Source organism: Takifugu flavidus, chromosome 1 (genome assembly GCF_003711565.1).
Source record: "Takifugu flavidus isolate HTHZ2018 chromosome 1, ASM371156v2, whole genome shotgun sequence".
Classification (NCBI taxonomy): Eukaryota; Metazoa; Chordata; class Actinopteri; order Tetraodontiformes; family Tetraodontidae; genus Takifugu; species Takifugu flavidus.
Window position 1 is genome coordinate 28,070,306 of NC_079520.1, and position 14,521 is coordinate 28,084,826.

Sequence of the window (14,521 nt, forward strand, 5' to 3'; positions counted from 1 at the left end):
GCTGCCGCTTCCTTAAACATGTGCAGGGAGCTCAGCGGAAGCAGCTCGGAGTGCTGTTTCTGTCATTTAGCTGGAAACGTGCACGCGTGTGCGTGAGCGTGTGCGTGAGCGTGTGCGTGTCATCACGTCTTCAGACAGAACTTTGGTTGCGGAGGCGTCTTTGTGGCTTCAGAGGAAGCGTCGCAATACCAGCCCAGCCCAGCAGGGAGATCCTGCTCCTGGACTCATCTGGACCGCGAGTAAACAACAACAACAGAGTAATAAACAAGAGTAATAAACAAGAGTAATAAACAAGAACTGGGACCAAAGATGGAAGATAAAAACACCCACAAACTTTCTTTTCATGCGTCTGCTTGACATCTTTTATGCAGTTTTACTCTTTCACACCATTATTGTTATACTGGAGTTTCTAAACACTGTGTGTGTGTGTGTGTGTGTGTGTGTGTGTGTGTGTGTGTGTGTGTGTGTGTGTGTGTGTGTGTGTGTGTGTGCACGTGTTGACTAAAACTGGACTGTGATGTGTGTAAGGGTGTAGGTGTGGAACAGAAGGATACGAGGTTGTCTGCCCAGTGTGTGTGTGTGTGTGTGTGTGTTGTGTGTGTGTGGTGTGTGTGTGTGTGTGTGTGAGCGTGTGTGTGGGTTACATATTTGTCATTGCCTCCAAGAATATACTTCAACAACTGTTGAACGTGAGGAGAGGAGTGTGTTAATTGCAATAAGTGTGTGTGCTGTAGTTTTCTTTAAATACACACCAGCATCAGTTTTGGGGGGGGCTAAAAGAGGGGGGGGGGGAGAGAGGGGGAGGGAGAGAGAGAGGGAGAGAGAGGGAGGGAGGAGGGAGGGAGGGAGAGAGAGGGAGGGAGGGAGAGAGAGAGAGAGGGAGGGAGGGAGAGAGAGAGAGGGAGGGAGAGAGAGGGAGGGAGAGGGAGGGAGAGAGGGAGGGAGAGAGAGGGAGAGAGAGAGGGAGGGAGAGAGGGAGGGAGGGAGGGAGGGAGGGAGAGAGAGAGGGAGAGAGAGAGTTCCTCTCTGAGTCCAGCAGCCCTCCTACCTGCTCATCTCAACACCTTCCTGGTGGACATGAAGCAGATCTGAGAGGAGCCAGGAGACGACCTGGTCGGGCCACTGGTTAAACTGGGTTGCCATGGGGACGGTGAGTGAGCTGTGTGCCTCCAGTTTCCAGGCTTTTCTGTGTCCGTCTGTTGGATCACCTGCTGCATCCACAGGTGAGTCACTTTCCCCTACATGGTAGGAATGAGGTGTAACAACAGTCGTTATTACACAGGAATTAACGTCTCACTTCTGCTGAACAGCAATTAACACACAAGGAGGCAGGAGAGCTACAAAGTGCTATCAGTGTTCAGTTGCCGTGGTGATTCGTCTCCCCACATGTACAGAGGCACACAGACCACTCAGTGTGCGAGTGTGTGTGTGGTGTGTGTGTGTGTGTGTGTGTGTGGTGTGTGTGTGTGTGTGTGTGTGTGTGCGCTGTAGTTCACTTTTCAGTGTGTATAAACATGAAGTGTTCCTGCCAGTGTCTTGTGAGCTGGAAGAAATCTTTTGCAAAGTCGCCGCACCCTCTCTGCACCTCCTCATCTCCTCCTTCCTCTCCTCCTCCTCCTCCTCCTCCTCCTCCTCCTCACCTTCCTCTCCTCCTCCTCACCTTCCTCTCCTCCTCCTTCCTCTCCTCCTCCCCCTCCTCACCTCTCCTCTTCCTCTCCTCCTCCACCTCCTCACCTCTCACCTTCCTCTCCTCCTTCCTCTCCTCCTCCTCCTCCTCCTCCTCCTCCTCCTCCTCCTCCTCCTCCTCCTCACCTCTCACCTTCCTCTCCTCCTCCACCATCCTCACCTCTCACCTTCATCTCCTCCTTCCTCACCTTCCTCTCCTCCTTCCTCTCCTTCACCTTCTCACCTCTCATCTTCCTCTCCTCCTCCACCTCCTCACCTCTCACCTTCATCTCCTCCTTCCTCTCCTTCCTCTCCTCCACCTTCTCACCTCTCATCTTCCTCTCCTCCTCCACCTCCTCACCTCTCATCTTCCTCTCCTCCTCCTCCTCCTCCTCCTCCTCCTCCTCCTCACCTTCCTCTCCTCCTCACCTCTCATCTTCCTCTCCTCCTCCTTCCTCTCCTCCTCCACCTCCTCACCTCTCCTCCTCCTCCTCCTCACCTCTCCTCTTCCTCCCCTCCTCCTTCCTCTCCTCCTCCTCCTCCTCCTCCTCCTCCTCCTCCTCCTCACCTCTCATCTTCCTCCCCTCCTCCCCTCTCATCTTCCTCTCCTCCTCCACCTCCTCACCTCTCCTCCTCCTCCTCCTCCTCCTCCATAATAATAATAATAATAACTACCCACTGCTGTGTCCAAACGTCACTCAAAGCTGCTGGAACTATTAAATCACATCACTTTTCCACCTGCTTTTCTGCCTTTTTTTGTCATTTCTCCGCAGTTTTATTCTAAATTTCTCTTCTGAAAAATGAAATTATTTTATTTTACACATTTGAGTGTGTTTTGTTTTTAAGCTGGCGTCCACGCGGGGCTTCTTACGGTTGATGGCGTGCTCGCAGACGGGGGGGAGGAGTCAGGATGGACTGAGGGTGGGAGGAGAGTTCAGGGGTTTTCACCCCACACACACTCCCGTACACACTTCCTCATTTAGCCTCCTCTCGCCCCTCTGGAAGGAGCTCCTGAGGATTAAGGAGCAGGGAGGCTTGACTGGAGGACCCCAGGATTGGACTGGGGGGCTGTGGGAGGACTGGGGGGCTGTGGGAGGACTGGGGGGCCGTGGGAGGACTGGGGGGCCGTGGGAGGACTGGGTCCTAGTGGTGCTGTGGAGCAGCAGACGGCAGCTCTCTGGTAGGAACCTCATGCTTGTGACATCAATGTGGAGGTGTTGAGTGCGTCACCAGGAGTTGCTACTTCTGCATTTCTGCCGTTTCTGTCATTTAGCTGGAAACGTGCACTCAGGAGCGTGTGCGTGAGCGTGTGCGTGAGGGTGTCATCACGTCTTCAGACAGAACTTTGGTTGCGTAGGCGTCTGTGGCTTCAGAGGAAGCGTCGCCCTACCATGCAAGGCAGAAGGATGGGGAGTGACCTTTGGCCCCGTGTGTTTCTGGGTTTGAAGGCAGCAGATCCTCCTCATCATCATCTTCATCATCTTCATCCTCCTCCTCATCATCCTCATCTTCATCTCATCATCCTCATCAGTAGCAGCAGCACAAACCCACAGGCTCATCCTGCGTCTCATTTCTCCTCTGGAGAGGTTGTGGGTTTATAATGAGTGTGTGCGTGTGTGCGTGTGTGCGTGTGTGCGTGTGTGCGTGTGTGCGTGTGTGTGTGTGTGCGTGTGTGCGGTGTGTGTGGTGTGCGTGCTGAATAATGGTCTGATATCAGCACCAGTGTTGCACCTGTCACAGACCAATTTGTCTCCCACATGTGAGGATGAAGAAATGTGGCTGGTAGATCCTCCCTGATCTGATCTCTAACCAGGTTAATAGTTCAGATCCTCCCTGATCTGATCTCTAACCAGGTTAATAGTTCAGATCCTCCCTGATCTGATCTCTAACCAGGTTAATAGTTCAGATCCTCCCTGGTCTGATCTCTAACCTGGTTAATAGTTCAGATCCTCCCTGATCTGATCTCTAACCAGGTTAATAGTTCAGATCCTCCCTGATCTGATCTCTAACCAGGTTAATAGTTCTAGGATCAGAGCCGATCTCGTCCCTCAGCGCCTCATTTCTCTGCTATTTGAAGCTCCCAGCTGGTCCTTCCTTCTCTTCATGCCCGACCCGGTTCCCTCCCTGCCTTATCAGTTTGCTGCAGATGTGCACGTGTGGATACGCCAACGTGCGCGCTCTTGGGGCTGATTATTGTCCACCCATAAGATATGAAGTCAAAATCCACATTTGTTTTTTGAACAGTCTTATTTTTCCTCTCTTATTGTTGTTGTTGTTGTTGTTGTGTTCTTGGTATTCCTCGCTGTCATGACCAAAAGTTATGATGTTACCGGTATTACGGGGATTATTTGATTGTGTTGCCATAGTAACCTGGAGCCGCAGTTCAAATGTCTGATTTTCAGGTGTTTCTCTCCTCAGTTCCTGATGACCTCAGTCCAGAGGAGCGACAGGAGCTTGAAAGCATTCGCCGGCGAAAACAGGAGCTACTGCATGACATACAAGTAAAGCACACACACACACACACACGCACACACACACACACACTCTTTATGAGAATCCAAAATTGCAGTTTTCCTGTAGTATTTTCAGTTCGCCACATTCTTCCAGCCCTTCTTCCACGTGTCCCTGAGTGTTCCTCCATGTCTACACCAGTGTGTGTGTGTGTGTGTGTGTGTGTGTGTGTGTGTGTGTTTTGGGGGCTACATGTGTGTGCTCTAACTGTCCCTGGGGGGGTCACGATGACCACCGCCTCCTCCTAAAGGAATGATTTTCAATCATATTTTAACAGTTCAGTGATGTGTGATCTGGTGTTAGTGAAGGACAGGAAGTGTGTGACCTTTGTTGTCGTCAGGTGTGAGAAAAGGGGAAATGGCAGCGTCACTGAGCACCAGATCACCCGATCACCAGATCACCAGATCACCCGATCCAGGATAAAGGAGCGCCTGCATCTCTGCAGCCGCAGAGCAAAAGCTGTGAATTTAAACGAAATCCAGCTTGTCTGGAACACGCAGTCAGAAACTGGGCATCTCCACCACGGGGCGGAGCCTGTGGGCAGGGCCCCCTCACAAGCCCCGCCCTGTCCCGCCCTGGGGGATGATGGGTAATGAACCGCAAAACATTCCCACAGTGGAAGAAGCTGTTCACTTATGGTGTCACCATGGAAACACACACAGAAGCAGCCAAAGGAGTGAAGTGTTCTACCTTTAGAGCAGAGCTGCTGAAGGATCCGCCTTAAATTGGAGACCTTCGTTTTCACGTCTGTGATTAGTCGTTTATTTTGGGCCGCCGCCCGCAGACGTGTCTGGCCCCGCCTCCTCGCCACGACCTCACATGCTTGTGTCTTCTCACTGTGGCGTGGAGCAAATGTGGGTCGGCGGTCGTCTGAGCCCCAACAGGTGCCTCAGATCCCAGAGAGGCTTTAACAGGCCGGCTGTTCCACACGGGGGGGTGGGGGGGGGTTGGTGTGTGTGTGTGTGTGTGGGGGGGGGTGAAGGTCACCGGGTCTTCAGGGTTCTCCTGGATCACAAAGCTTCCTCCTCATCCTCTGTGTTTCTCCCATCTCAGAGGCTGAAGGATGAGATCGCAGAGGTGACCAGCGAGATCGAGACTCTGGGCCTGACCGAAGAGAGGTGACACACACACACACACACACGCACGCACGCACACACACACACAGACACACACACACTGGCCTCGCAGACACACACCAGCCTCAGACACAACACACACACCTGCCCCGACACACAGACACACACCAACCTCACACACACACACACCAGCCTCGCAGACACACCACACTGCCCCAACAACAGACACACACCAGCCTCACACAACACACACACCTGCCCCGACACACAGACACACACCAGCCTCACACACACACACACACCTCCTCACAGACACACACCAGCCTCACACACACACACACCTTGCCCCGACACACAGACACACACAGCCTCACACACACACACACACACCACCCTCCTCGCAGACACACACCACCCTCACACACACACCCTCCTTGCAGACACACACCAGCCTCACACACACACACACCTGCCCCGACACACAGACACACACCAGCCTCACACCACCACACACACCCTCCTCGCAGACACACACCAGCCTCACACACACCCCACCAGACCGCACTCCACAACCCACCCCGACACACACCAGCCTCACACACACACACCCCCCCCCCCCAGATTGTCTCACCCTTTTAGCAGCAGCCCCGATGACACAGGTGCTGCACTAGAAAGGACCTGATCATGTGACCCGCTCCGTGTCCCCCAGGAAGAGCATGCAGAGGAACAAACAGATGGCCATCGGCCGGAAGAAGTTCAACATGGACCCCAAGAAGTGAGAAAGCTTCGGCCTCGTGCTGCAGCTCAACCTGACGGGATCAACCAGCCCCGGAACGCCGATCCACCGGCGGCGTCACGCGGTGGCGTCACGTTGCCGTGCTTTATAAGGCCGCAACAGGTGAATCAAACACACCCTTGGTGACCCGGGTGGATCTTTCTCCCTCAGGGGATCCGCTTCCTGATCGACACTTCTCTCCTGAAGAGCACGAGCGATGAAATCGCCAAATTTCTCTACAAGGGGGAGGGGCTTAACAAGACGGCTATTGGCGAGTACCTCGGGGAACGGTGAGCAGCGCTGTACCCGTTAGCGTTAGCGTTAGCTTCTGTTGGCTCACCGCGGAAAGATGATCCGTCTTTATCCGATTTAATAAATCTGGTGAACGTTGCTTCCATCTGTTGATCCTCTTTCTGTCCTGCTCACTCCCCCCTGCTGTGCGTGCGTGCGTGCGTGGGCGTGCGTCCTCCTGTGTCGTGCAGGGATGACTTCAACATTGCGGTTCTGCACGCCTTCTTGGAGCTGCACGAGTTCACGGACCTGAACTGGTCCAGGCTCTGCGGCAGTTCCTCTGGAGCTTCAGGCTGCCCGGAGAGGCCCAGAAGATCGACCGCATGATGGAGGCGTTCGCCCAGAGATACTGCCGCTGTAACCCGGGGGTGTTCCAGAGCACAGGTACACACACACACACACACACACGAGGCTTGTGAGGAGGTGCCGCTGTCATGGCAACCATCAATCACAACAACAAATGCATGGTTCCAGAGGTGGACGCAACAGCGCTGCCTTAAAATAACCTCACCTTTCCAGATGAGCTCTGATGATTTTGCCGGGCAAAGTCCTCAAACACGCGTGCACACACACGCGCACACACACACCCTCTGCTGTTGTCACACAGACACCTGTTATGTGTTGTCCTTCGCCGTCATCATGTTGAACACCAGCTGCACAACCCCAACGTGAAGGACAAACCCTCCGTGCAGAGGTTCACGGCCATGAACAGGGGCATCAACGATGGAGGAGACCTGCCGGAGGACCTACTGAGGGTGAGGTGGCCCGACAGCATCCCAGAGGCATCATCCGAGCGCGTGTGTGTGTGTGTGTGGGGGGGGGGGGGCAACAAACATGCTAATTACTACAGTTTTGCTGTTTGTGTAGAACTGTACGACAGCACATCAAGAACGAGCCCTTTAAGATCCCCGAGGACGACGGCAACGACCTGACACACACCTTCTTCAACCCGGACAGAGAAGGGTGGCTCCTGAAACTCGGTAGGACGTTTTTAAACGTTCAGATTCATTCTGCTGATGCGCGCGCCCCCTGGTGGACGCGGCGTGTAACCACACTTTACTGACGTGGCCGTTTCGAACGTTTCCAGTGACTTTATTCCTCTCTGTGTTTCATGTGTTGCTCCAGGAGGTAGGTACTCAGCTCTTCCTTCACTTTTCCCTGCACCGCTTCCTCTCCTCCCCGCCTTCTCAGTCCTGATTGGCTGTTGTCCTTCAGCTTCACATCGCTCAGAACATAGAATTCGGCGTTTGTGTGTCCCGCCTCACGCTGCTAACGCGACCCAAACCGAGCTGCTTCTAACTGCTGGACAGAGCTGCCTTTAACCTGCTGCTTGGCTGCACAGAGCCACCAAAAGGAGGCGTAGCTCAGCTTTAAATCTGTCCCCAGGTGGACGAGTGAAGACCTGGAAGAGACGCTGGTTCATCCTGACAGACAACTGCCTGTACTACTTCGAATACACCACTGTGAGTATTTCCAGTCGATGAGATGGGAGACGGGCGGTCTGCAACACGTCTCATGTCCTCCTCCTGCCCAGGACAAAGAACCCAGAGGAATTATCCCGCTGGAAAATCTGAGCATCCGAGAAGTTGAAGATTCCAAGAAACCGGTAAAGTTTTCCATCCGGATCTTTTATCTTTGATGGTTGTGTTGTTTCCGATGCCCTGAGAATGTGAGTCAGCTGCGTTCTCTATGAAACTGCAGTTATTCCTCACAGGAGCTCCTCTAGCGCCACCTGCTGGCACCATCTTTACCCTCCACCCAGGGAGGAGGAAGCGCCCCTCCCTCAGGACTCACCCGTGGTTCTGTTCCGTTACAGAACTGCTTTGAGCTCTTCATCCCCGACCACAAAGACCAGGTGATAAAGGCCTGCAAGACGGAGGCGGACGGCCGCGTCGTCGAGGGCAACCACACTTTCTACCGCATCTCGGCGCCGACGGCGGAGGAGAAGGACGAGTGGATCAGCAGCATCAAGTGAGTTGTGGTCCGAGCCGGTGGGTGGTGGGTTAGGGTGAGCAGGAGCCTGACCCTCGTCCCCCCCCCCCCCCCCCAGAGCCGCCATCAGCAGGGATCCCTTCTACGAGATGCTGGCCTCTCGCAAGAAGAAGGTTTCGTCCCTGAAGGCGCTTTAGAGGATCCAGACTCACCTGGACCAGCAACTGGACCTGCTGCCCAGGATCCAGACAGATGTTCCCATCCACGGAGGAAGGGAGGCCCTGACGGACAGCTGTGCTGCTGCCACACACACACACACACACACGTGTCCTACCAAGCTTCTGTCCTCTGGAGCCCTCGAAGACCGTCTGGCGGAGCGACCGTTTTGATCCTTTTCATCATTTACAGACTCGTTTTATTTTCCTGCCGAGTCCTTTTCTCCTCTGTTTTCCTGGCGCGTCACATGACCACATCAGAGGCGTGAACGCCACATCTGATCTGGTCCTTTCAGTATTTTCCAAACATTTTTTTAAAAACTTTGCTTTGAGGTTGGTGGAAAATAAAGAAACTGCTGAATATTTGTCAGTTTTTCTTGTAATTTATTGTTTCAAATAAAGTTTTGCAACACAGTCTTGTTTTTCCCATTTGTGCCGCACTCATTACATCCTAAATGAGGCGTTAATGACGACGGTGACGATATTCAGGCGTTTAAACCGGCTCGTCCAGATGTTCCGATCACACCGTCAAATCAGATTAGGCTCAAATCAGATTAGAAGCAACAAAGTTGTTTCCTGGAACAGATTTAAATATGAACCGTTTCCTTCATCTTAGGGCTCAGGGCCAGTCTGGACTCAGTCTTTAACGTATACTATGGATTCGTTTCCACGGTAACGAGGCAGCTGTAATAACTGAGCTGTTACCCTCCGCTCCTACCTGAGTTCACGCCTCGAGAATCAAACCCTCGTCTTTCCAGCAGCTCGGCTGAGTTTCCTGGAACCGTTTGAGCTATTTGTGGAAAACAAACATTCGTGTGCGTCACCTCTTTTTTTATTTGGTTTCTTTTAAAAGTCATCTATTGATTTAAGTGGATCCAGATCCTGGGGGATCCAGATCCTGGGTGGATCCCCTGTAACGTGGAACCCGTGCCGATATAAAAGAAGAGGTCATGCAGTTTTTAAAAACACGCCACACCTTTAATTTACAAAGATAATGAATAAAAGTCTGTGCAGGTGCTGCAGCTGAGCAGGAAGAGCGTTGAGCTCGTTCAGAGCTCCTCACAAACCCTCAGGGGTTCCAACCCTTCAGCACATCCGCCTCAGCTGTCGGGCGCCGCTGCCTCGCGCCTTAGTGACTTTGGACCGTTGTCGTGATGTCTCTGAATGTCTGAGTCGCTTCCTGCGCCGGATCGAACAGCCGCCGGGACTTGTGAAGACTTGTGAAGACTCGTGCACGGATCATGGCGGCGACCTCCAGGGTCAGAAAGTGAGGAAACGGTTCTGAGTGAAAGGCAAAAACATATTTGTTCACTCTTTTCATCCAGCATCCACGAATCCCAAAGTTGGTCATTTCCTACATTTGGATTATTAACATGTTGAACTCTGAAGGTGCAAAAGCAGAAACTGTCGGGGCCGTTTAGGTGTCGAGCCCAACGCGGCCGCTAGGGGGCAGGAGGGGGCAGCGCTGAGCGGCACCTGCTCTTCCCTCCGGTGCTGCTGCGCACCTTCACATACTTTCAGTCCTTCCAAGTTATTTTGGGAAGCCTCAAACCTGTTTTTCCGCCACTGATAAGCAATAACAACACAAATGGGCCATAAAACCACAAACATTTATAGTGATTAGAAGCTTTAAAAGTGCTGATGCGGGTATATTTTGCATTCACGCGCAGCTCCTGCTCTCTAAAGTTTGAGTTTTAGGGAATAAAACTCCCCTTATTTTACCTTTTTTCTTCCAAAACCCAAAAACTTCAATCTCTAATTTGTCCGTTTGTGTTTATCAAAGTGAAAAGCGATTAGCACGTTGTAATGTGGCGTTTAAAATGTGTCTTTATGAATCTGACACCAGCGTTATGGTGAACCTTCAACCTTCACACCCAGAATTGGTTTGATTTGAGGTAAACAGTTTTACGGAGGCATCCCATAATAATCAGAAACAGACGCTTTTGCTTCCTCCCAACAACAGTCGAGGGCTCAGAGTCTATTTACGACTGTTGGCAGCAGATTACTCGACTCTGTCCAGGTGCTGATAAGACAGACGGACGGACAGACACCACCCATTTACTGTCACTGGGCTGCTCCTGACACTTCCTCCTGGGGGGGGGGGCAGAGGAGGGGGGGGGGGGGGGGCAGAGGAGGGGGAGGGGGGGCACAGGAGGGGGGGGGCGAGGGGGGGGGGGAGGAAGAGGAGGAGGTCTCAGACGTCTTTTCTTCCTCGGTGAACTGAAGCTGAACATCAGCTCTCGCCACCGTTGGAGGCTCCAGCGCCCTCAGAAGGTCGCCGACTCAGCAGGACGCCCCCCCCAGAACCAGAACCAGAACCAGAACCAGAACCCAGAGCAGCAGCACTCCCACCAGGTGTGTCTGTACCTCAGAAGAAGTTCTTGATGAACGGAGTGACCAGTTTGACCCACAGCTGCACGTGGCGGTCGGGCTGCTCGAAGGTGGCGCTGGAGACCTCGGTGGAGCGGCGGTACAGCCTCTGCTGCTCCTGATGGGGGGGGCGCACGTGTCAGTCACACGCACACACACACACACACACACACACACACGCACACACACACTCACACGCACACACACACTCGCACACGCACGCACGCACACACACACACACACGCACGCACACACACGCACAACACACGCACGCACACACACACGCACGCACGCACACGCACGCCACGGCGCACACACGCACACTCACACACACGCACGCACACGCACGCACACACACACACACACACACGCACACTCGCGCACAACACACGCACACACACCCACCACGCAACAAAAACATCACGCACACACACACACACACACACTCACACACACACTCACACACACACACACACACACCCTGCAGCTGCTCCTGCAGCTCCTGGTTCTGCGTCACCATGGCGATCTGGGCCTCCAGGTCGCGGTGAACCGAGCGGTGGCCGAAGTTCGGCGAGCCGATGAGCGTGAGGCAGGGCCGGTCCCGCCCCCCAGGTAGTACCACAGACCTGGAGCAGAGGGGCGGAGCCAGGCGGCCCGTTTAGGGGAATCTGACCTTAATCTGCCGACTCAGCATCAAACACATCTAAAAGGAATCAAAGAAGCGTTCTTTTCGGGCGCTACTTCCTGTCACCTGACCTTTGGCGTGGAAGGTCCAGCGGGCTCTGTGGTACTCGTGCAGGCGGACCCGCTCCTGCTGGCCCAGCCGGCACACCTGCTGATAGAACTGCCTGGCGATGTGGATATAAGCAGCGGGGATCGCCCCGGCGACGCCCTTGGCGCCGAAGAACCCGTTGACCTCGGGAGACGCCGTGAGGATGCGGTAGTTCGCTCCGGCGCCGAGGACGAGCTGCATGTAGGCCCGGGTCAGGTTGAAGTAACCCGAGGTTAGAAAGAGGGTGGAGTCTGGCCCGGCGTCAGTCAGCAAGCACTGCGAGGGGGTGGAGCCAAGACAAACGTGCGTGAGCGGCTTTTTTTGCTGAGTAATGATGATTTTAACGAGCCGGTTCTGCTCTGACTCACCTGTGTGACCTCCTCGTCCACCTGGATCCCCAGAGGCTTCATCTGAACCAGAGGAAAGACCCAGGTGTCCTCCTCACCTTCGCTCAGCTCCTCCCCCTCGCCGTCCCGCTGCCTGGCGCGGGCGCCGTCCAGCACCTCCATGATCCGCCTCCGCGCCGCCACCGAGAACTGCTGCCGGTCGCCTGTTCCCAGAGAGCAGACGGTAAGTGGGCACAGCCGACCCGGGTCGGCCCGAAACTCTGGGTCGGAATGTTCTGAGCTCTGAGAGCATCTGAGGAACATGAAGGGGGGGGGAGCAGCAGGAGGGCCTGAGATGGAGGGGTTTGTTATTCGGGCCCGTCACCATGACGACGACGACGTCACCAGCGTTTCCAGAGTGACGGACAGGAGGGTTTATGGAGGTGACAACAGGTGGAACACAGACCAGCGGAGGGACCACAGCCCAGTATGAGGGTCACCGTTCAGTCAGACTGGTCGCTACGGTAACAGCAACGCTTTCAGGAAATGTGATAACAGACCCACAACTGACAGGTGAACTTTGCTTCTACTGTTGGGAAGGAATGACCAGTCAGCAGTGAGTGCTGGTGTGGGTGTGTGTGTGTGTGTGAGGTGTGGTTGTGTGGTGTGTGTGTGTGCGTGTGCGTGTGTGCGTGTGTGTGCGTGTGTGCGTGTGTGCGTGTGCGTGTGCGCGTGCGGCGGTGTGTGTGTGTGTAGTTACTCCTTATCATCTTCCAGCAACACTGTGACACAACAACTCTATTCCCGGTGTTTGTTAATGTGATGTCCTGCAGACGTGATGTCATTCACCTCTGCAACTGGCATCCTGGCAGTGTGTGTTCCAGTTACAGTCGGGGAGTTGTGGTGTGGGTGTGGGTGTGTGTGTGTGTGTGTGTGTGAGAGTGTGGGTGTGTGTGGGTGTGTGAGAGTGTGTGTGTGTGTGTGTGTGTGGTGTGAGTGAGAGTGTGGGGTGTGTGAGAGTGTGAGGGTGTGAGTGGTGTGGGTGGTGTGTGTGTGTGTGTGTGTTGTGTGAGAGAAGAGAGAGAGAGAGAGAGAGACACTGTTTGAAAGAATCTTGTGTGCATGTGTGTTGTTGGATCTACATTAAGGAGGATCTACATTAATGAGGACCTTTAGAACTTTGTGATGTCAGTCGATCCAGATGTTAGGGTTAGTTGTTGTTCCATAGTCACACATGAGTGAGGAGACCCTGTGAGGACAACTGCGAGTGTTATGGAACTGATTTCTTTGAGAAAATCTCTGCTCTTATTTCAGTGAAGGTTCTCAGTCCTCCAGGTCCTGGTGATTCTGGTAGTTGAATCGCAGCAGCTGGAGGTCCATGCAGATGTTTCACCTCCCTCCAGGAGGCTTCATCAGTTCTGACTGTTGGGGAGTTCCAGGTTCTTCTGCTCTTCAGGAGCCAAGAACACCTTTGGAGCTTCAGTCACCTGGTTGTTGTTGGCTGCTCACCCCCCATTATGGGGGTCGTTGAAACCCCCTGACACCATGAGGTTGGTCAGGAGCCACATGTGAAGGGCCTCTTCTCCTCCTGGGGAGGTTCTTCAATACCGTGTTGTAAACAGGTGGGAGGTGACGTCTCAGAGCCTCCCCTCTGGTTAATGATGGTCTCCCCACCCATATATGTTCCCTGGCCAAAACCTGGACATCACTGTCCTCAAACCAGTGTCCTTTGTCCTTCAGATGCTGCTGAGTCCTGGCCTGAGGAGCTGGCTCTTCTGTTGGGCCATGAAGTGGTTGTTTGGTCTCCCCACTGTAGAGGTCTGGGTCTTCCTCGCTGCACTGGACTGCACAACGGAACATCTAATAATGATTCCACCAGCAGCAGCAAGGGTTCGAATCTCTGTCTGATTTATCCAGGGTGGACTCTTGTCATCCTGGAAACCCTCTGTTCAGGTGCATGCTGGGATGTTGTGTTTGAGATGTTCAGCGATTTCTGAGTTGGCACAGTGAGGTGATGATCCCTGGAGGAGCAGACCCGTAGCCACACCTGGTCCTACGTCCTGACTCCTCCCCTGCTTCCCCTCACAGCGGGGGTGCCTCAGGTGGAGCCGTCCAGGACCACCGAGGAAAACCTGTCTGGCTGTAAGTGTGCTGATCATCTTGTTTATTCGTGCTTTTTGGACGGGCAACATGTGAAAATGTTAGGACTTTTAGCACCACTTTCTGCACACACCATCACCATCACCATCACCATCATCATCACATCATCATCATCATCATCACCACCATCACCATCATACCATCACACCATACACCATATAATCCAGAATCAAAATCAACATCATCAACATCATCATCATCAGCATCAAGAGCAATGAAAACACCAGCATCAGCCCACCAAAGCTTCATCACGCCAGCACCAGTCAACACATACAAAGCATCACATCACGCACCAGAAACCAGCACCATCACCTCCACCATAAGACCACCACCAGATCATCACCATAAGCACATCACCCCACGCATACCAGCATACACCAGCACCCACCAGCCCAGACACCACCATCACAACACGCTTCCAGCACCAC

At 53.7% G+C, this 14,521-nt stretch overlaps 1 protein-coding gene, 1 long non-coding RNA gene and 1 pseudogene across 2 annotated transcripts in view; 2 read left to right on the forward strand and 1 right to left on the reverse strand.

Moving 5' to 3' along the window:
• The first annotated feature begins 992 nt into the window (after positions 1 to 992).
• Positions 993 to 14,521, forward strand: part of LOC130533076 (cytohesin-1-like) — a 50,205-nt pseudogene continuing 36,676 nt past the window's right edge.
• LOC130533252 (uncharacterized) lies at positions 7,084 to 7,778 on the forward strand. Its single transcript, XR_008952518.1, has 3 exons — positions 7,084 to 7,298; positions 7,406 to 7,446; positions 7,705 to 7,778. It is a non-coding gene; the product is annotated as an uncharacterized LOC130533252 (long non-coding RNA).
• The window catches only part of LOC130533008 (CDP-diacylglycerol--glycerol-3-phosphate 3-phosphatidyltransferase, mitochondrial), a 54,506-nt gene continuing 49,401 nt past the window's right edge, over positions 9,417 to 14,521 (reverse strand). Inside the window, 6 exon segments of the mRNA XM_057046111.1 lie at positions 9,417 to 9,746; positions 10,833 to 10,953; positions 11,314 to 11,432; positions 11,435 to 11,461; positions 11,592 to 11,883; positions 11,976 to 12,157. Of these exon segments, the coding sequence (XP_056902091.1) occupies positions 10,834 to 10,953; positions 11,314 to 11,432; positions 11,435 to 11,461; positions 11,592 to 11,883; positions 11,976 to 12,157 (740 nt within the window). The 3' untranslated portion in view covers positions 9,417 to 9,746; position 10,833.